Raw genomic sequence first — 21,893 nt, forward strand, 5'->3', positions numbered from 1 at the left:
CTGGCAATTTATTGATTGGGGACCTTTTTGAGGAATGTAATTGTTTTTGAATATATGTGTGTTGTGCTGTTTTATACTGTACTTGATTTTGTCTTATGAAATTGTATATGCAGGGCTCCCTTCTCAATAGTGACTCCCTGCTTAAATAAAGCTCAAATAAGATAGCTAGTAGTGTAACAGCAACACACAACAAGCTATCTAGTAATTATAACCACTGAGCTATAATAAGACGACAACAAAGATGAAAGGCTATCGCTATCCAGGCGAACTTTTAAGTGCTAGTTAGCGTGTCTGACGTTGATGGCTAACGTTAGCTAGCTACCTACATCAACGCCTTCAAAAGGTAGCTCACCCAGAGCTAACGTTCTGAATTGCCACGAATTTTTTTGGCCGTAATGGTGTTGGATTAGAGCCTCTCCGTGAGTGTTCTATCTAGCTAACTCACAAGTTTCGCTTCTTTAGGATAGATGTATAGTATATCTAGTTAGCCTTCTGCTCCCTGGCTGGCAGCATGTCAAACTGTCTAGCGTTTCCTGATGATACTGTAATTACTGACGTCATCTTGCGTTTCTTGAGCCACAGTCCACTTTCTTCTGTTTGGTTGGGTTATATATAACCTTTCTAATTTACTTTTAAGTATATATTTTTGTAAATTTGTTTTTATGGCGTTGGAATTGTAAATATTGTGAATTTGTATGATTGTGTGCAGGGCTCCCTTGTAAAAAGAGGCCTTGCCCTCAATGGGACTTCCCTGTTTAAATAAAAACAATAATTATTTGTTTGTCATCTCCAACCAAGCGACCATAGCCCAACCGGCCGCAAAATTGCGATATTAATTTTATGTTTGTCATTCATCTTAAAAGTAATAATACCGCCAGTTTGCTGCTAGTTGAGCTATGGTCGTTTGGTTGGAGATGACAAACATATAATTATAGTAATTGAGCCTTACATTTTTCAACAGGCTCCTCCATCTCGACGTCCCCTGAATGCCCATCTGCTAGCCGCGGACCCGCTAGCTGTCTAGAGCATATCGGACTGGTAGCTGAAGAGGTCCATCATCCAATTTCTTGGGCTACTATACCTATTTGCCAATTGGCCTGGACCCTTTTACTACACGGAGCCCTGTTGGTCCATCACGACTGGTCTGCCGACATAACCGCACGAGGGGGCTTCCGTCGCGACGTCCCTCCAAGGCCCTTCTGCTAGCCTCGGCCCCCTACCTGTCTGAATCGCCGTGTCTCCAACCCGCCTAGCTACTCAGAGGACCCTATGATCACTCGGCTACGCATGCCTCTCCCTAATGGCAATATGCCTTGTCCATTGCTGTTTTGGTTAGTGATTATTGTCTTATTTCATTGTAGAGCCTCCAGCCCTGCTCAATATGCCTTTTTGTTCCACCTCCCACATGTGTGGTGACCTCACCTAGTTTAAATGGTGTCTCTAGAGTCAATACCTCTCATCGTCACTCAATGCCAAGGTTTACCTCCACTGTATTCACATCCTACCATACCTTTGTACATTATGCCTTGAATCTATTCTACCGTGCCCATAAACCTGCTCTATTTACCCTCTGTTCCGAACGTACTAGATGACCAGTTCTTATAGCCTTTAGCCGTACCCTTATTCTACTCCTACTCTGTTCCTCTGGTGATGTAGAGGTTACTCCAGGACCTGCAGTGCCTAGCTCCACTCCCATTCCCCAGGCGCTCTCATTTGTTGACTTCTGTAACTGTAAAAGCCTTGGTTTCATCCGTGTTGACATTAAACGACTCCTCCCTAAGTTTGTTTTATTCACTGCTTTAACACAATCTGCCAACTGTCTTACTATACAGGTCTGTGCCCAAACAATTTGAGCTTCTACTTTTAAAAATCAGAAACAAGTCTCTCACCGTTGCTGCTTGCATATAGATCACCTTCTGCCCCCAGCTGTGCCCTGGACACCATATGTGAATTGATTGCCCCCCATCTATCTTCAGAGCTCGTGCTGTTAAGTGACCTAGACTGGGACATGCTTAACACCCCGGCCATCCTACAATCTAAACTTGATACCCTCAATCTCACACAAATGATCAATGAACCTACCAGGTACAACCCCAAATCCGTATACACGGGCACCCTTATAGATATCATCCTAATCAACCTGCCCTCCAAATACACCTCTGCTGTCTTCAACCAGGATCTCAGCGGTCACTGCCTCATTGCCTGCGTCTGTAATGGGTCTTCGGTCAAACGACCACACCTCATCACTGTCAAACGCTCCCTTTAAACACTTCAGCGAGCAGACCTTTCTAATCGACCTGGCCCGGGTATCCTGGAAGGATATTGACCTCATTCCATCAGTAGAGGATGCCTGGTTATTCTTTAAAAATGCTTTCCTCACCATCTTAAATAAGCATGCCCAGTTCAAAAATTTTTGAACAAGGAACAGATATAGCCCTTGGTTCACTCCAGACTTGACTGCCCTTGACCAGCACAAAAACATCCTGTGGCGTACTGCATTAGCATCGAATAGCCCCTGTGATATGCAACCTTTCAGGGAAGTTAGGAACCAATATACACAGGCAGTTAGGAAAGCAAAGGCTAGCTTTTTCAAACAGAAATCTGCATCCTGTAGCACAAAGTCCCAAAAGTTCTGGGACACTAAAGTCCATGGAGAATAAGAGCACCTCCTCTCAGCTGACCACTGCACTGAGACTAGGAAACACTGTCACCACCGATAAATCCATGATAATTGAGAATTTCAATAAGCATTTTTCTAAGGCTGGCCATGCTTTCCACCTGGCTACCCCTTCCCCGGTCAACAGCCCCGCACTCACCACAGCAATTTGCCCAAGCCTCCCCCACCCAAATCCAGATAGCTGATGAGCTGCAAAATCTGGACCCCTACAAATCAGCACCATCTCTTTCTAAAATGATCCACCAAAATTGTTGCAACCCCTATTACTAGCCTGTTCAACCTCTCTTTCTGAGATCCCCAAAGATTGGATAGCTGCCGCGGTCATCCCCCTCTTCAAAGGGGAAGACACTCTAGACCCAAACTGCTGCAGACCTATATCTATCCTACCCTGCATTTCTAAGGTCTTCGAAAGCCAAGTTAACAAACAGATCACCGAACATTTCGACTCCCACTGTACCTTCTCCGCTATGCAATCTGGTTTCCGAGCTGGTCATGGGTGCACCTCAGCCATGCTCAAGGTCCTAAACGATATCATAACCGCCATGGTTAGACTGTAAACTATCCATCCATACTCACATTAAGCATCTCTAATCCAAAATTACATCTAGAATTTGCTTCCTATTTTGCAAAAAACATCCTTCAATCATGCTGCCAAACATACCCTCGTAAAACTGACTATCCTGCTGATCCTTGACTTTGGCGATGTCATTTACAAAATAGCCTCCTACACTCTACTCGACCTCCCGGTCGGTTACGACAGTACAGCACCCTTAACCACTGCACCACTCGGGAGGCCCTCTCCCTCACAGATCACTGCATATGTAAATAGCCCATCCAACTACCTGATCACCATACTGTTATCTATTTTATTTTGCTTCTTTGCACCCCAGTATCTCTACTTGCACATCTATCACTCGTGTTTTATTGCTAAATTGTAATTATTTCACCACTATGGCCTATTTTTGCCTTACCTCCCTTGAACACACTGTATATAGACTTGTTCTATTGTGTTATTGATTGTATGTTTGTTCATTCTAGAGGTCCACCGATTAATCGGAATGGCCGATTAATTAGGGCTGATTTAAAGTTTTCATAACAATCGGAAATTGGTATTTTTTTTCTTTTTCTTTTTTTTACAATTAAAAAAATATACTTTTATTTAACTAGGCAAGTCGGTTAAGAACACATTCTTATTTTCAATGACGGCCTAGGAACGGTGTGTTAAATGCCTTGTTCAGGGGCAGAACGACAGATTTTCACCTTGTCAGCTCAGGGGATTCAATCTTGCAGTGGTACAGTTAACTCGTCCAACGTCTAACCATTGCACTCCACCAGTAGCCTGCCTGTTACGCGAATGCAGTAGAAGCCAAAGTAAATTGCTAGCTAGCATTAAACTTATCTTATAAAAAACAATCAATCATAATCACTAGTTATAACTACTAATCCAGTTTAGCAGGCAATATTAACCAGGTGAATTGTCATTTATCTTGTGTTCATTGCACGCAGAGTCGGTATATGCAACAGTTTGGGCTGCCTGGCTCATTGTGAACTAATTATGACATAACATTGAAGGTTATACAATGTAAAAATAATATTTAGACTTAGGGATGCCACCCGTTAGATAAAATCCCGAAAGGTTCCGTATTTCACTGAAATAATAAACGTTTTGTTTTCGAAATGATAGTTTCCGGATTCGACCATATTAATGACCAAAGGCTCGTATTTCTGTGTGTTATGTTATAATTAAGTCTGATTTGAAAGAGCAGTCTGAGTGAGCAGCAGCAGGCCCATAATCATTCATTCAAACAGCACTTTCGTGCATTTTGCCACCAGCTCTTCGCAAAAACAGCGCTGTTTGACTTCAAGCCTATCAGCCTAATTGCTGGTGTAACCAATGTGCAATGGCTAGCTAGCTAGCTGGGTGTGCGCTAATACTGTTTCAAACGTCACTCGCTTTTGGATTTGGAGTAGTTATTCCCCTTGCAGCGATGGGTAACGATGCTTCGAGTGTGGCTGTTGTCGATGTGTTCCTGGTTCGAGCCCAGGTCGGGGCGAAGAGGGGGACGGAAGCTATACTGTTACACTGGCAATACTATAGTGCCTATAAGAACATCCAATAGTCAAAGGTATATGAAATACAAATGGTGCGCTGCCATCCTGTTAGAAGGTAACAGATTATTTTATTACAATGGTTAAATTGGATTTTCATTGTGTTCAATGGTGTTATTTGCCCCCTAGTGGCGCTTTCTGGTACTTAGAAAGACGACGCAAACAGGAAGTACAGAATTTGTTTTGCACGCATAGAAGCAGCTACAAACAACGCTACGGTGCAGGTCTTTCAATGTAGTTATTTCTTGTCACGCTTCAGCCTTGGAAAAATATTTGTTTGTAAGTTCGATTCAAGCATTTAGCTAATGATGATAATCTTGTTATTGATAGAGTTGCTTACATATCAATGTTGGTTGCATTTACTCACAAATTGCAATGCCTTTAATGTATGTCGTTAGCTGTATTACTTTGCTCATGAGTCATGCAAACGAATTGTAAAATATACAATACTGTAGTTTTGTTAATGTTTCTAGTGTAATATGTTTTGTTATTCTACCTAGATGGTTATACATTATTAGAGTAATGAAAGGAGCCAATTACCATATGGTTAACAATTAGCTATATGGTTTGGCATCATGCCAGATGCATGGTACCTTAGCGCGTGCATTGTATTTATGCAACTTCAAATGTTTAATGTACAGCTACAGTATGTCGGTGTGAATTGAACACTAAAGTATATTCTTTTCTGTATTTTGCAGTTTCACAACATAAATGTTTACAATATATTCATTCAAGAAAAGTCATGCCTTGGGAGTTTTATTGAAGACTTAGTTGTTAGCTATCTGTCTAGTTTTGCACTGTTTTGGTGTACGTGAAGATCACAGAGATTACTTAAGGTTTCTCTGGTATGAAGACAACAACCCAGATAGAAACATAACTGAGTACAGGATGAAAGTCCATGAATTTGGGAACAGCCCTTCACCAGCCGTAGCCATCTACTGCATGAGACGAGCAGCGCTACAGGGTGAGAATGAACACGGGTCAGAACCCAAGCAATATGTAGTGAAGAACTTCTACGTCGATGATGGTCTGACATCAGTAGCTACTACAGAAGAAGCTGTCAACATTCTAAGAAAAACACAAGCAATGTTGGCGGAGTCCAACATGAAACCACACAAGATTGCATCCAATAGCAAAACAGTTATGGAAGCCTTCCCTATGGAGGACCGTGCGAAAGACTTAAAAGATCTGGACCTAGGAGTGGATCCTCTCCCCTTTCAACGGAGTCTGGGACTTTCCTGGAACCTGGAAACAGACAGCTTCTCATTCCAGGTGTCTCACAATGAGAAGCCTTTTACGCGGAGAGGCATCCTGTCCACAGTGAATAGTCTTTATGACCCCCTTGGGTTCATGGCTCCAATAACAATGCAAGGTAAAGCCTTAATCAGAGAACTCTCTTCTGATCAGAGTGAGTGGGATGCCCCTCTTCCCACAGAAAAAGAAGAGGAATGGAAAAATGTGGAAGGAATCTTTGATGGAGTTGGAACATATGAATATTCAGCGGACCTACATCCCAGTCTCCTTGTCTACCACTCAAAGAAGAGAGCTACACATCTTCTCGGATGCCTCTACAATAGCCATAGGAGCGGTAGCCTACCTGAGAGTTATTGACTCGGAAGGTCAATGCCATGTTGGATTTGTCATGGGGAAATCAAAATTGGCCCCTCGTCCGGCCCACACTATCCCACGCTTAGAACGGTGTGCGGCTTTGTTAGCTGTTGAGATGTATGAACTGATCAAAGACGAAATTGACATTGATATACATGCAGCCAAGTTCTACAAAACAGTAACAGAGTTCTTGGTTACATCCACAATGTCACCAAAAGATTCTACGTTTATGTTGCCAATAGGATAACTCACGTCAGGAAGTCTACCCATCCAGATCAGTGGTGCTATATAAACACTGACAGCAATCCAGCAGACCATGCAACCAGGCCCATACTTGCTGTGCTCTTAAAACACACTAGTTGGTTCTCAGGTCCACCGTTCCTGACCCAAACAAACTCGAGTAAGCCTGAGAACATCAATTTGGACCTTGTAGAGCCTCACACAGATGCAGAGATTCGACCAGACGTCACTGTCTTTGCCTCTAAAGTTTCTGGAGCTCAACTCGTCTCTCATCGCTTTGAGAGGTTCTCAAGCTGGAAAACTCAATCGAGCCACAGCACAACTCATTCATGTTGCAAGATCCTTCCAGGAAGGTGCAGACAACACCAGCTGCAGAGGCTGGCATGACTGTAATAAACCATGCGGTACAAGTGAGTTGTCACAAGCCAAAACAGCAATCATTCACTGTGTGCAACATGAAGCCTTCAGAGAGGAATTCAAATGCATTGAAAAAGGAAGAGTTCCCAAAGCAAAGTACACTCAAAAAGTTGAACCCAGTGATTGATGAGGATGGGTTGCTGAGGGTGGGAGGCTGCTTATCCTCCGCCAACACGTTACAAGACGAAAAACATCCTCTCATCATCCCACGGACACATCATGTTGCCACTCTGCTGGTAAGACATTATCACGAGCAAGTGGCTCACCAAGGCCGTCATTTTTCAGATGGAGCTATTCGAGCAGCAGTCTTCTGGATTATTGGGAGCAAACGTCTGGTCTCTGGTATCATTCACAAGTGTGTCACCTGCCGCAAGGTTAGAGGGAGGTTCGTTGACCAAAAAATGGCTGACTTGCCTGCAGACAGACTCACATCTGAACCACCATTCACCAGCGTTGGACTTGATGTGTTTGGACCATGGAATGTCATAACTCGTCGCACTAGAGGTGGTAGTGCAGACTCCAAGCGCTGGGCGGTGCTCTTTACATGTATGTCTACTAGAGCAGTCCATATCGAGCTTATCGACTCCATGTCCACATCCAGCTTCATCAACGCGCTGAGGTGTTTTTTCGCTATCCGTGGTCCAGCAAAAGTGCTACGTTCTGATCGAGGTACAAACTTTATAGGTGCCTGCAGGGAACTGGGTATCGACACAAATGACTCAGAACTGACTAAATACCTCTCAGATAAGGGATGTACTTGGATATTTAATCCTCCACACTCATCTCATATGGGTGGTTCTTGGGAGAGACTCATTGGGGTTGCCAGACGTATTCTTGATGCTATGCTGTTTCAGACGGGCTCCAATCATCTCACACATGAGGTCTTGAGCACTCTTATGTCTGAAGTTATGGCAATAATCAATGCGAGACCCTTAGTGTCAGTATCAACCGACCCTGACATGCCTACCATTCTCACACCCTCAATGTTACTTACACAAAAGACCAGCGCTACCTCAGCCCCTTCCGGATACTTCAGCATGAACGACCTTCATGGAAAACAGTGGAAGCAAGTCCAGTGTCTCGCTGACACCTTTTGGAAAAGGTGGAGACAGGAGTACCTGACAACGCTGCAGAGACGCAGAAAATGGACAGCAGAAAAGCCAAATGTAAAAGTGGGAGATGTTGTCTTATTGAAAGACAGTCAGGCACACAGAAATGACTGGCCAGTCGGGCTTGTGGTAAAAACCTTTCCCAGTACTGACAAAAAGGTTGGGAAAGTAGAACTAAAAATTGTCAAGCAAAGAGCTGCTAATGTGTTTCTGAGACCAATCTCAGAGATTGTTGTTCTTCTTTCTGAGAGACAAAAGGTAAAAATAGAGAGGACATTATTTGTTTCTTGATATGTTTTATTTCACAGTGGCACAATTTCATTATTCCAGGTGGGGAGTGTGCTGCCATCCTGTTAGAAGGTAACAGATTATTTTATTACAATGGTTAATGTGAAGCTCCAGTTCAATTGCTTGTATTCAGAGTCTTTCTTATTACATAAATAAGTACTAAGTGTTAAGACACTACTATGGCGACGAGGACAATTACCTGCAGTGTGCATCACGAATACAGATGGAGTTCGTAGGAAGAGAGGAAGATTTTGACCCTGTAGCACAACAGCTAGCAAGCAGTGAAGACGAGGGGAGAGCTGACGAGAACGAGGCGGCAGATCAAAGACCCGTGGAGCCGGAGGTAAAGAGAATGGCTAGCATCGGGAAAATAGATGTGTTTGATGACACGCAAGAAAACTGGGCTTCTTACATTGAACGACTGGAACAGTACTTCATTGCAAACGACATTGCTGATAACAAGAGAGTGCCAGCTTTGTTGAGTTTAATTGGCCCAAAAACATACAGTTTGCTAAGAGATCTGACTGCCCCTCTGAAGCCCTCAAATAAAACATTCACAGAGATTGTGGAGATATTGCAAAATCACCTATCACCTAAACCACTCCTCATCGCGGAACGTTTTCGTTTCCACAAGAGAGATCAGAATGAGGGGGAGGGTGTTAGTACATATGTAGCAGTGTTGAAGAAACTGTCTGAACATTGCCAGTTGGGAGAGAACCTAAATGACACATTAAGGGATAGATTTGTTTGTGGACTGAAACATGAACACATTCAAAAACGTTTGCTCACAGAATCAGAGCTCATGTTTGCAAAGGCTGTTGAAATTGCTGTGGCTATGGAAATCGCGACTAAAGATACTTTTGAGTTGCAAAGTAAAAGAAGTACTGACCTGTCACAAATTTCCCTGCACAAGTTTTCACGCAGTCGACAACGCCCCGTGTGGCCGAAAAATGCAACAGGTGTGACAGAGATGGTCACAGAGCAGAGGACTGCCGTTTCAAAGACGAAATTTGTAACAAATGCAGTAGAAGGGGGCACATTCAAAGAGCATGCAAAGCCAAATTCAGTCACAACAGGAAAACTGAGAAAATTAAAGGGTCTGTGAATGCACTAGCAGAGAACAATGGCAGTGATTCAGATGAACGATTAATTGGTACAATGGAGTTAAACACAGTGACTTCTCCCAGCAGTAGCATAATATGGGTGACACCAGATATCGAAGGCAAACCCCTCAAAATGGAGCTGGACACAGGATCTGCAGTGTCTATAATTTCCACTACTGTCTACAATGAGCACTTTAAGGCTATCAAGCTGAAGAACACAAATGTGTTGCTGAAGACATACTCAGGAGAGAGATTGAGCCCAATGGGGGCGTTGCAGGTCAGAGTGCATTATGGGGGGCAAACACAGCAGTTACAGCTGTATGTGGTGCCTGGAACTGGCCCCCATTATTTGGCAGGGAATGGCTTTCAAAAATTAAGCTGAATTGGTGTGACTTGAAAATGCTCCACACGTTCCAGTCCAAAGAGAAAGGCACAGACCAAACACTGGAACACTTGCGGAATAAATACAACACAGTTTTCAGTGATCAGATGGGAACAGTAAAAGGCTTCACAGCAAAACTTGTACTAAGAGATGACGCAACCCCAAAATTCTGCAAAGCCAGATCTGTTCCATACTCCCTGAGACCAGAGGTGGAGGCGGAAATCGATCGCTTGCAGGATACAGGGATCCTGACGAAAGTGGACAGAAGCGAATGGGCCACACCCATAGTTCCTATTGTGAAGAAAGACGGGTCTGTTAGAATGTGTGGGGACTTCAAGGTAACTGTGAATCCAATGTTGCATGTGGACCAATACCCCCTACCACGCCTGGATGACATCTTTGCTGCACTAGCTGGTGGGAAACACTTCAGTAACATCGATCTGAAACAGGCTTACCTGCAGCTACCGGTTGAAGAGAGTTCCAAACAGTACCTGACAATAAACACACACAAAGGTCTATACAGGTATAACCGACTGGTGTTTGGCATTGCATCAGCCCCAGCCATTTGGCAATGAACTATATACCAGATTTTTCAAGGAATCCCAGGAACCCAGTGTATCCTGGATGACATGATCATAACAGGACGCACCAACAAAGAGCACCTGGCTAACCTGGAAGAGGTCCTGAAAAGACTGAAAGAGTATGGTCTACAGGCAAACTTAAAGAAGTGTGAGTTCTTCAAAGACAAGATTGTCTTCTGTGGACATGAGTTTGACTGTAATGGATTGCACAAAACACAGGACAAAATCGAGGCAGTGGTACAGGCACAACGACCACAAAATATCACAGAAGTGAGATCTTTCACGGGACTGATCAATTACTACAGAAGATTCCTCCCAAACCTTTCAGCAGTACTCCAGCCTCTAAATCAGCTCCTGTAAAAGAATAGGACATGGCGGTGGACAGAGCAGTGTGAAAATGCATTTCTGGAGGCAAAACGGCTCACAACATCTGAACAGGTCCTGATGCATTACGACCCTGAAATGCCAGTGAAGTTGGCTTGTGATGCGTCCCCTTATGGATTAAGGGCAGTCCTTTCACACACACTGAAAGATGGGTCAGAGAGGCCAGTTGCATTTGCGTCACGAACATTGAATGATGCAGAGAAAAACTACTCACAAATCGACAAAGAAGCACTGGCACTAGTGTGGGGCGTCAAGAAATTCCACGCATACCTATATGGCAAGCGTTTCACACTGGTTACAGATCACCAGCCGTTGCTTTCCATTTTCAGTCCAAAGGCATTCCAGCAATGACAGCAGCCAGGTTACAGCGATATGCCCTGTTCCTTGCCAGTCATATGTATGACATTGAGTTTAAGCCATCATCCCTCCACACAAATGCAGATGGATTATCCAGACTGCCGTGTACAAGAGAAAGACAAAGGAGGGTGGATGCAGTGGACATGTTCCATACCGCTCAGCTCGAGGCACTACCGGTCACAAGCACAGTTATCAAACATGAGACAAGGAAAGATGTGACCTTGTCAAAAGTGTACACCTACACCATGTCAGGATGGCCAGCTACTGGCAGAAAGGAGCTGACTCCGTATTTCCAGCGGAGAAACGAAATTACAACGTACCAAGGATGTTTGATGTGGGGAATGAGAGTCATGATACCCCAGAAATGCCAACATCTAGTCTTGCAGCAACTACATGGTCATGTTGGAATTGTCAAAATGAAGCTGCTCGCAAGGAGCCACTTCTGGTGGCCAGGTCTGGACCAACAGATAGAAAATATGGCAAAGAACTGTAGTGGATGTTTGGAAACCCTTCACATGCCTGCTCCTGTCCCAGTCCACCCATGGGAATGGCCCGCAGAGCCATGGCAGAGAATTCATGTGGACTACGCTGGTCCTTTTGAAAAGCACATGTTTCTGGTTATAGTTGATGCCCATTCCAAATGGCCAGAGGTGTTTTGCACTGACTCCTCCACCTCAGCTCAGACGATAGAGTGTCTCAGAACAACGTTTGCACGCTTCGGTTTGCCACTGCAGCTGGTAAGTGACAACGCGCAAGCTTTTGTAAGTGACGAGTTTACAAGATTCATGTCAGTAAATGGAATCAAACACTCAACTTCAGCTCCGTACCACCCTGCCACCAATGGGCTGGCAGAACGCTTTGTGCAAACCCTAAAGCAAGGACTCCGTGCAGCAAAACGAGACGAAGGGACTTTGCAAACAAAACTGGCCAAGTTCCTGGCCTCCTACCGAAACACCCCACAACAAATGAAAGCCCAGCCGCACTGATGTTCGGGAGGCCTCTCCGCACACAGCTGGACATCATGAAGCCAAAACAGGCGTAATGAAGTGCTGAACAAACAATCCAAGATGCTCTCCGGTGGCCGGGAGCGCCATCTCCAAACAGGACAGGAAGTGATGGTGCGAGACTACAGAAGAGGAGGGAAATGGACAAGAGGGACCCTACACACACAAACGGGACCCAGAACTTACCAAGTTCAAGTGAGCCCAGACATAATGTGGCGGCGTCACATTAACCAAATGCATTCCACGGAAAACAGCACAACAATCGAGAGAGAACAGGCACAGAGAGCTCCCGAGAGTGACACACAAGGAACTGTAGAGGACGGTGGGTCAGTAGAGAGACCCCAGGCTGAAAGAAGGGAACGTATTGATGAAGGTGCTGCTATAGCAGACGCTATAATGGAAGAAGCACACACTGAGGATGTTCAGGAGCCTCCAGACAATCTGAGGCGCTACCCAGAACGAAGGCACCGTCCACCAGACAGACTAGACTTATAAACAAACAAACAAAAACGAACTGTTCAAGTTCAAATTAAAAGATGCAAAATAACTACAACAAGTTCTGGGAAATGTTTCAGTTGTGGTTTGGTAAAAGTAACTCTGATTGTATAAGAGAAGGAATGTTATGTTCTGTTAATTACTGATGTCCCCTTTAAGGATGAAGCGCCCTTGGTCATGCGCAGTATTGTTCTATGTTATTCTGGTACTAACTAGTTTGAGTAAATGTGAAGCTCCAGTTCAATTGCCTGTATTCAGAGTCTTTCTTATTACATAAATAAGTACTAAGTGTTAAGACACTACAGTTAAATTGGATTTTCATTGTGTTCAATGGAGTTATTTGCCCCCTAGTGGCGCTTTCTGGTACTTAGAAAGACGACGCAAACAGGAAGTACAGAATTTGTTTTGCACGCATAGAAGCAGCTACGAACAACGCTATGGTGCAGGTCTTTCAATGTAGTTATTTCTTGTCATGCTTCAGCCTTGGAAAAATCAGTTATCAGTTATTCCAAACTAGACAAGCTATGGAACTCCAATATTTAGTCTTCATACATTTATATTTGAAATGCATGCCATCCCCATTACTGAGTTGTCACGCAGTCTCTCGTTGATAGGAAAAGTGACGACGTTTTGGTAACACTTTGAGCCACTGGCTCATAGGGAACCATGAGCTTTTTTATAGTGTATAATACTACCCGTGTGATTATTACAAATGAATCTACTGTGTATGTATTTATAAAGGGTGTTAATAGGAGCTTTGAGATGTGATGAAGCAACGTTAGGGTGATTGGGTGACATTCAATTCATTACTACATTAAACAATACTTCACTGGAGACATCGTTCAGCATAAGTGTTTGCTATAGTAAATAACTCATGCAAATATTGTAAACGCAAAAAGCAACAGTTAAGTGTAAAAGAAATCACTTTATTTGTAGTTACAATAACTAACATTGCTAAACATTTCAACTAGCATATTTTCTCAAATAATTATACTCGCAACATCTCAAACTGCATTTTAATATAGATTCTATCTTGCATCCAGCTTTCAGTTGTACACTGTCTAAAATTAAATACAAAAAGGTGAGAAGGGAACAGTGGGGGTGTAGAGATCATGTTATTTCATGGAGAGAAAAGGGAAATTCATTTGTAATATTTTTTTATTTTTATTGCCAACTCCACGCCTAACGCACAATTACAGAACATTTTTGTACAGAATGTCGCAGAGAAAACAGAATGGAAAAAATGCCACTACTGCTAAAGAAAGAGTCTCTGTTTACAAGGATAGGGGTACAGAACATTCTGCCATTCAGATGCTGCATGTAACTTCTTTTTTCTTATTAAAGGACAGAAAAAAACCTGTTTGTTACAAAATGTTTGTTTTTTTGTCACTGGAATTTGTTTGCTACACAAGAAATTAACATTTCTTTGTTCCATTTGTGTGTCTGTGCGTGCATGTGTGTTTTAAATGTTTAGATTACTTTTAAAATCAAGGAATCCTTCCCAAGTATGGATATAAGACCAGGTAACTGTTTATGTTATGGTGTTTGCTGCTCTCAAGTGCATAGCTTTGACATTTTAATTGAATTATTTATGCACAGATTAGCCAAAAACAATATAAATACCATTGTAATTATGATATATTTAACAGGTTATTTTCCGTAAAAGAAAAACATCAAAAGGACTTAGTTCATATGCACCTCTTTAAGCAATTCTACAGCATGCGATCCTAAGAGTTAACCCACCCATGGCAGACAACTTTTCTTTTTTTTTTTTTACTTAAAAAGTTTCAATATCATTATTTTCAAACATTGATTTATACAACATTTCGTTCAGAGTAGTAACTGCATTTCCAAGCACAGAATGGGTTCCTCTTGAAACTCCGGAAAGAAACCGGAGTATAAGTGGAGGCGTCCCTACCCAACCAAATCACATCACCGGTCCCAACCACAGTCAACAGAAAGAAATAAAATAAAAAGTGAACCGATGGGCTTCTTCATTTCACTAGTCTACATTGTCACCAAACAAAAGGTGAAGAGAATGGGTAAAAAAAAAAAATTGATGTTTAAAAATTAGCATTCATTATCACAAATAGCATGTGCTTGGTTAGTTAACTTTCCTTTAAACATTATTCTGCATATGCAAAGTAAAATTGTGTGCAAAAAAAAATAATTATTGACTAGACAGAAAACCCCCCAAAACTGAGTAAAGAATCTTGGAACTAAATATTCAGAATGGCCAGACCCTGTCGGTGGCTCATGGACTCCCTGTTGAAGTTTGCCTTTTTTCTGATGTGATAAAGCTGGATTAAAATGACATGATCATGAATTTTTATTTCAAATCTACAAAACTTGATTCTAAAATATATCAAGACCAAGAGATAAAACAAAGCTTTTGATCCTCAATTTACCAACAGGAGGCCACTGATCTAGTTCTGGGGGGAAAAAAAGAGGAAAGTAACATGACCGAAAAAATTAAATAAACATGGCTGGCCAAAAATCTATCAAGAGTTAGATCATCGTTGTGTAAATGACTTTCACTCAAACCTGTAATGAAGATGGATGATATTTGCATGGTGGTGAATGTATTTTCATTCAACACAATATCAGAAAATGGTCCCAGGAGGAATGCACAATTTCTTCCCCATTCCATTTCATACCACTGCAATTCCTCATATTTTTTTAGCTGAGTGATAAACGGTGGTATTTTAAATGAGAAGGAGAGAGAATTTTTGCCCTTGGTAGTTTTTTGGGGTGTTGGGAGTCAGTATAGTGGTGTTTTGATCAAATTGGATATGCAAGAAAATGGAACATTTTTAGGTTGGAATGGTCTTCCACTCCACTTTGGAGTCCGGATGCCATCTGAAAACAGGACAAAGAGAAACAAAATTGTTATTTGCAACAAAAGTAATTCCTAAAAGTGTAGAGTCATTGTAGACAATTAACCTCTTAAAAATGAATCAAACAAAACTGATTGGTCAACGGTGAGCTATAAACTGGATGGCCGCAAACCAACAAGCAGTTTAAGACTGAGCTAGACTTGATTTGAGTGATTTTCCCATGTTCACCTACAGATGGCAGCAGATATTCAAACTAGAGAATATGATATCCAGTGCTACACTAAATTACCAAAACTATCTGGACACCTGCTTGTCGAACACCTTATTCTAAAATCATGGGCATTAATATTGAGTTGGTCCCCCCTTTGCTGCTATAACAGTTTCCACTCTTCTGGGAAGGCTTTCCACTAGATGTTGGAACATTGCTGCGGGGATTTGCTTTCATTCAGCCACAAGAGCATTAGTGAGGTCGGGCAATGTTGTCGGGCAGTCAGGCCTGGCTCGCAGTCAAACGTTCTGTAAGGACCTTGCTTTGTGCACGGGGGTATTGCCATAATGAAAAAGGAGAGGGCCTTCCCAAAATGTTGCCACAAAGTTGGAAGCACAGAATTGTCAAAAATGTCATTGTATGTTGTAGCGTTAAGATTTCCCATCACTGGAACTAAGAGGCCTAGCCCAGACCATGAAAAAAAAAGCCCCAGACCATTATTCCTCTTCTACCAAACCATTCAGGAAGGTAGCGTTCACCTGGCATCCGCCAAACTGAGATTCATCCGTCGGACTGCGAAGATGGTACGTTTCCACTGCTCCTGAGTCCAATGGCAGCAAGCTTTACACCACTCCAGCCGACGCTTGGCATTGCTCATTGTGATCTTAGGCTTGTGTGGCTGCTTGGCCATGGAAACCCATTCCAGATGAACAGTTCTTGTGCTGACATTGCTTCCAGAGGCAGTTTGTAATTATCTTTTTATTAGAATGTTATTTTATTTTAACAAGGGTTACATAAACAACCAAACTAAGCATACCACAGACTAAGTACAATCAAAAGGAATAAGGATACAGCAAAACATACCAAAAGCAGTAAAAATGGAGAACAAAATTTTACTTCACAATGATAACATGGGGTATTTATGGGAGGTTTTCTACAGGACAACAATGTGGAGACTAGATTTTCCAAAATGTAACAGACTTCTGATGTAACTCAAAGGTAAGTTTCTCTAGGGTAGAATAGCAGAAGCTTGAGAAAGCCACATTCTCACAGATGGTACATCAGGTGTGGACCATAATAACAATATACATTTTTTTACTAAGTAAACAAGTGTATTGAACAGATGTTCAGAGTCAGGGTCAAACACTACGTTACAATAAATTCAGCGATAAAGCAAATCGTCTACCCAAGATTTTATTGATGTGTAAATGAATATCATTCCAATAAGACTAGATTCTGCTACAGTACCAAAAAACGTGCATGAAGGTGCCATTATCCTGTTTACATTTGAAACAAATGCGATGCATTGGAAAACATTCTTTGAAGGCGGACAGGTGTAAAGTAGATTCAATGAAAACATTTGAAATGTAGTTCTTGTATGCTTATGGAGGTGCATTTGGGGTAGACCCTTTCGCAGATAGAAGCCCATTCTTCCTCACCGAATGCATGTCCAATGTCTTTCTCCCAAACATGTCTCAACGAGTCATAGGATGAGGCACTTCTGTTCAATAAAATAGAATACAAGTCGAAGATTAAACCTCTCCGAACTTCAATAATTTGAAAATGTAGTTTAAAATCGACGTTCTTCTGACCCTCTGAAGTGTCTAAATTGTAGGTACTTAAAATCTGTTGGATAAATGAAACTCAGTGTTGGAACGATTTAAGAGTGTCCTGAGTAAAAGGCGTAAAGTCAGCAATACCCTTTGTCTTTCAGTCCAGAAGTTCAATACTCATTGTGGGGGAGGGGGGGTACAAACTAATCTAGGTACTAACTAATCATGTGCTTGATCTGAACAGACCAGTAATATAGTTGCAGATTTAGCAAAGAGATCCCTCCTAAATCTTTAGCCTTAATTTAGTTGGTAAATTAGGTTCTAGGTTTATTCTTGTTCTAGATATATTTAGAGATATTGGCATTCCTTTTCTGAAAAAAAAAAATGACTGCGATAGATGCCAAGGGATATTTTAGAATAGATAATTTATCAGAGGAAGGATGTTCATCCTGACAACATTAATCCTGCCAAAAATAGTTTTATTTATTTTTTTACCCCTTTTTTTCCTCAGTTTCATGGTATCCAATTGTTTTAGTAGCTACTATCTTGTCTCATCGCTACAACTCCCGTACAGGCTCGGGAGAGACGAGGGTTGAAAGTCATGCGTCCTCCGATACACAACCCAACCAAGCCGCACTGCTTCTTAACACAGAGCTCATCCAACCCGGAAGCCAGCCGCACCAATGTGTCGGAGGAAACACCCTGCACCTGGCAACCTTGGTTAGCGCGCACTGCGCCCGGCCTGCCACGGGCGTCGCTGGAGCGCGATGAGACAAGGACATCCCTACCGGCCAAGCCATCCCTAACCCGGACGACGCTAGGCCAATTGTGCGTCGCCCCACGGACCTCCCGGTCGCGACCAGTTACGACAGAGCCTGGGCGCGAACCCAGAGTCTCTTATGGCACAGCTGGCCCTGCAGTACAGTGCCCTTAACCACTGCGCCACCCGGGAGGCCTTAACCGGGTCCTATTTAATCTTTGTGAGCAAAGGCATTTAATTTGAAGTGAACAGGTCTTTAAGATTTGGAGTAACATATGCCCAAGTACTCCAAGCCTGTTTCAGACAGCTGGAATGGAGTTATCATATCTCAGTTGATTGTAGAGGGGATATTCAAAGGTATAGACATGGATTTATCCACGTTAATTTTGTTCCCTGACAGGTTACCATATTCAGATATGATGTCCGTTACTGCAGAGGTCTTTGGTTTAGACATGCGCTTTTATACATCAGCAAATAATGAAATTCTGTGCTCTTCGTCACCCACAGATGACATTCCCAGGGGCAGTTTGAAACTCAGTAGTGAGTGTTGCAACCGAGGACCGAAGATTTTTTTACACGCTACATGCTTCAGCACTCGGTGGTCACGTTCTGTGAGCTTGTGTAGCTGAGCAATTGTTTCTCTTAGTCACTCTAGGAGCTGAGCTCTTCAGTAAGGCCATTCTACTGCCAATGTTTGTCTATGGAAATTGCATGGCTTTGTGCTCGATTTTATACACCTGTCAGTCAGCAACTGAGGCTGAAATAGCCAAATCTACTTGTTTGAAGGCTGTACACAATTTTGCATATATAGTCTATTACACAACCTCAACACTCCATCCACTCAAATACAATTAGGTAAGGATGATGAGATCAATCTTTATCCAAGTTACACTGCACTGGTACATGGCCCCCTCATGAAACCAATTTTATCCATCAACTGACACAGAATGCATTCTCATGGCAGCTCAACCCAAATAGGACAACCCACTTTAAGAAGTGGCACGGATACGATGCAACTACATGGCACCTTTACTTGATGTTCTTACAAACAATACACAGCAACTCAATATAATTATATTTTCATATAGCGCATCTGCAGTGTTCAGCTGAGTAAACACATTCTGGTTACCAATGTAGCTGTAGACGAACTATAGGGCATAATGAAACAATTAGGAAAAATTTCTTCACCTAGGAAAAGAGCAAGTACAACTACATTGCTATTCAAGTCAATCATGTATTCATGTCTTAATTTACAGGGTCTGTGTTACTGTAAGGCATCTTGAGATGTTTACTTGAACAGAAGTTATAGTCCACCTCCAGATATTTTGGAACTTTTCCAGTTGAAAAATGATATTCAGAGTAGAATCATAGTAATATACACATGTTACACTTTAAGCTTCAATAGAGACATTTGGAGCAAAACAGCACTTGACTTAACTTACATTCTACAACTTTGGATAAGGTGAAGTGAATTAAACTGGAGTTAAATGTTCTTTATGGGGAGAGATGAGGAGAGTGCCATAGCATGTCAGGCATACTTGTGGTGGGATGGTGGCTGTGAAGTGTAGTTACCTTCAGAATCTAGTTCCAGATCTTGAGGAAGCTGTCCCAGGACCCTGTTGCAACGGCCATTCCATCATCGGTCACACCCAAGCAGCTGACACGGTTGTCATGTCCAGCCAGGACACCTAGGGACAGAGCAGGGTCAGACCATGAGATCATATCACAACACCCAGCCAACACCACATCATCTCCTCTGCTCACTTAGTTTAACCCTTAAAAGATCATTCCATGAACGACCTGGCTAGTCTATAATTCTGTGTATGAGTTCTATTGCATTGTATAAATGGAAGAATCAGTTATTAGCAAATGTTACTCATGCGTGTCAGATCCAGCCCATCGCTTTCTCCTTGGAACCAGACCACAGTCAAAAGCACTAAACTATTCATACCTCTGTGGGAGCTCGTCCGCTGCTGGAGCAGGTGAAACAGCAGGGGCTGCATCCACAAACCCTGTTACTGTACAAACTAGCCTTCACTTGCACACTCCCTGTCATGGATTTAACAAATGGTGAAAATTCCTTCCAGCCAATGCTTCCACCAGTCTTATGCTTTTGACTCCACGAAGGGAAGTCTTAAGTGCACAATTCTGGAAAAAGGTGGAGAATCTAGAATTCTCTAGTTCAATCTGCTCTATACCCAGAATTGCTGTATGTCTGCAGTATCCCTGCTGTACTTGAGGAACTAGTCTGGCTACAACACCGACCCCCGTGTGGCCCCAGACGGTACCTCCGATGTGCTCAACTAAAGTAACCCTGCTGTTCTCTGATACCTACAGGACCCCAGTCATTCCTGTAATACTCCAAATGCTCCAAATCAATATCTCAGGTACTCCTCACATTTTTTTGTCACATGCACTGAATACAACAGGTGTAGGTAGACCTTACCGTGGAATGCTTACTAACAACTACATTGTTGGTTAAGGGCTTAAGAAAATATTTACTAAATAATCATTTTTTTTAAAGTAACAAAAATAAAATAACAATACAGAGGCTATATGCAGGGGGTAGCAGTACCGAGTCAAAATATCCCCGCTACAGTAGAACCACACCTAGTAGATCTAGTCCATTCCAACACCCCACCCCTTTTCACCCTGCTCCACTACCTGGAGGTGCTGATGACATCAAATATAGGTGTGTACAACCATCAGAATGTAGCTTGACCACTGCTCTGCCACTGTACCCCCGACTTTTGTCATCATGGCCGCCTCAAAGTAGGATGAAGTTGGCTCTAGATCTAGAGTCAGTTTAGTGGTTTCCCCCCTAACCATTAAGGATGGGATTGGGGAGTACGGGGACCTGATTCTAGACCTCTGGTTAGGTTGCTTTTTAACCCCGTCACACTTGCACGGCATTCACCTGCACGGTCAGCCTTGAGGCTGTCCCACACGTTGCAGTTGAAGTCATCGTAGCCGGCGAGCAGCAGGCGGCCACTCTTGGAGAAAGCCACCGAGGTGATGCCGCAGATGATGTTGTCGTGGGAATAGACCATCAGCTCCTGGTCAGCGCGCAGGTCAAACAGCCTGCAGGTGGCGTCGTCCGATCCCGTGGCAAAGGCGTTGCCGTTGGGGAAGAACTGGAGGGAGGGAAAGAAGGGGGAGAAACAGTGAGGTTTGGTCTGATAAATTCCTCAACGCTACACATGCGGTGTGTTTGTATGAGCTAGTACATAATGGCTGCCACAGCATCACCAAGGTGGGTGCTATACATTGGTAATGAGGATACCTTTCATAATATAAGCATTTGGTATTGACCAAGTGACCACGCATACTAAAGTTGCCAATGGACAATAGATATGTCCACAATCACATGGACATAAATATAGACCACCATTTAACAAGCTGGTATGTATACAATGTCTGTTTTGAAGTCTGTACGTCTGAATGCAAAAGACTACCACAGGTAGCCCGCAGCGGAAACACAGGTGACAAAAGACACTGGCATCACAGGTGAGAGTTTGCGGCTCCGTTTTAAATGAAGGTGTAGCAATGTAGGTTGAAGAGCGGTGTGATTGACTTACGCAGATGGCATTAATGTCTGACTCGTGTCCGGTGAAGGTCTGTCGGCACATTCCTTCTCTGATGTCCCAAAGCTTTGCGGAGGCGTCACATGCCCCGGACACAAACAGCCGGGTGTCGGGCGCCAGCGACAGGCTCATGACGTCACCAGTGTGGCCGGCGAATGTGGTCGTCTGCTGGCCCGTCTCAATGTCCCAGAGAGCAC

General features: G+C 43.0%; 2 protein-coding genes across 9 annotated transcripts in view; both read right to left on the reverse strand.

Moving 5' to 3' along the window:
- Positions 1–1,147, reverse strand: part of LOC124019001 (NAD kinase-like) — a 31,930-nt gene extending 30,783 nt beyond the window's left edge. For 2 of the 3 annotated variants that reach the window (XM_046334344.1, XM_046334339.1), the window contains exon 1: positions 446–568. The gene's annotated coding sequence lies outside the window, so the exon portion shown is untranslated. Of the gene's footprint in view, positions 1–445; positions 569–949 lie in introns of those variants that run through there. The other variant, XM_046334340.1, reaches the window with a different exon arrangement.
- A 12,512-nt stretch (positions 1,148–13,659) lies between these two features.
- The window catches only part of LOC124019000 (guanine nucleotide-binding protein G(I)/G(S)/G(T) subunit beta-1), a 49,244-nt gene continuing 41,010 nt past the window's right edge, over positions 13,660–21,893 (reverse strand). For 5 of the 6 annotated variants that reach the window (XM_046334328.1, XM_046334329.1, XM_046334330.1 and 2 more), the window contains 4 exons: positions 21,691–21,892; positions 21,030–21,246; positions 19,685–19,800; positions 13,660–15,613 (listed from right to left, as the gene is read on the reverse strand). In XM_046334328.1, the coding sequence (XP_046190284.1) occupies positions 19,694–19,800; positions 21,030–21,246; positions 21,691–21,892 (526 nt within the window). In that variant the 3' untranslated portion in view covers positions 13,660–15,613; positions 19,685–19,693. Of the gene's footprint in view, positions 15,614–16,473; positions 17,301–19,684; positions 19,801–21,029; positions 21,247–21,690; position 21,893 lie in introns of those variants that run through there. The other variant, XM_046334327.1, reaches the window with a different exon arrangement.

This window comes from Oncorhynchus gorbuscha, unplaced genomic scaffold, assembly GCF_021184085.1.
Source record: "Oncorhynchus gorbuscha isolate QuinsamMale2020 ecotype Even-year unplaced genomic scaffold, OgorEven_v1.0 Un_scaffold_6:::fragment_4:::debris, whole genome shotgun sequence".
Taxonomy (NCBI): domain Eukaryota; kingdom Metazoa; phylum Chordata; class Actinopteri; order Salmoniformes; family Salmonidae; genus Oncorhynchus; species Oncorhynchus gorbuscha.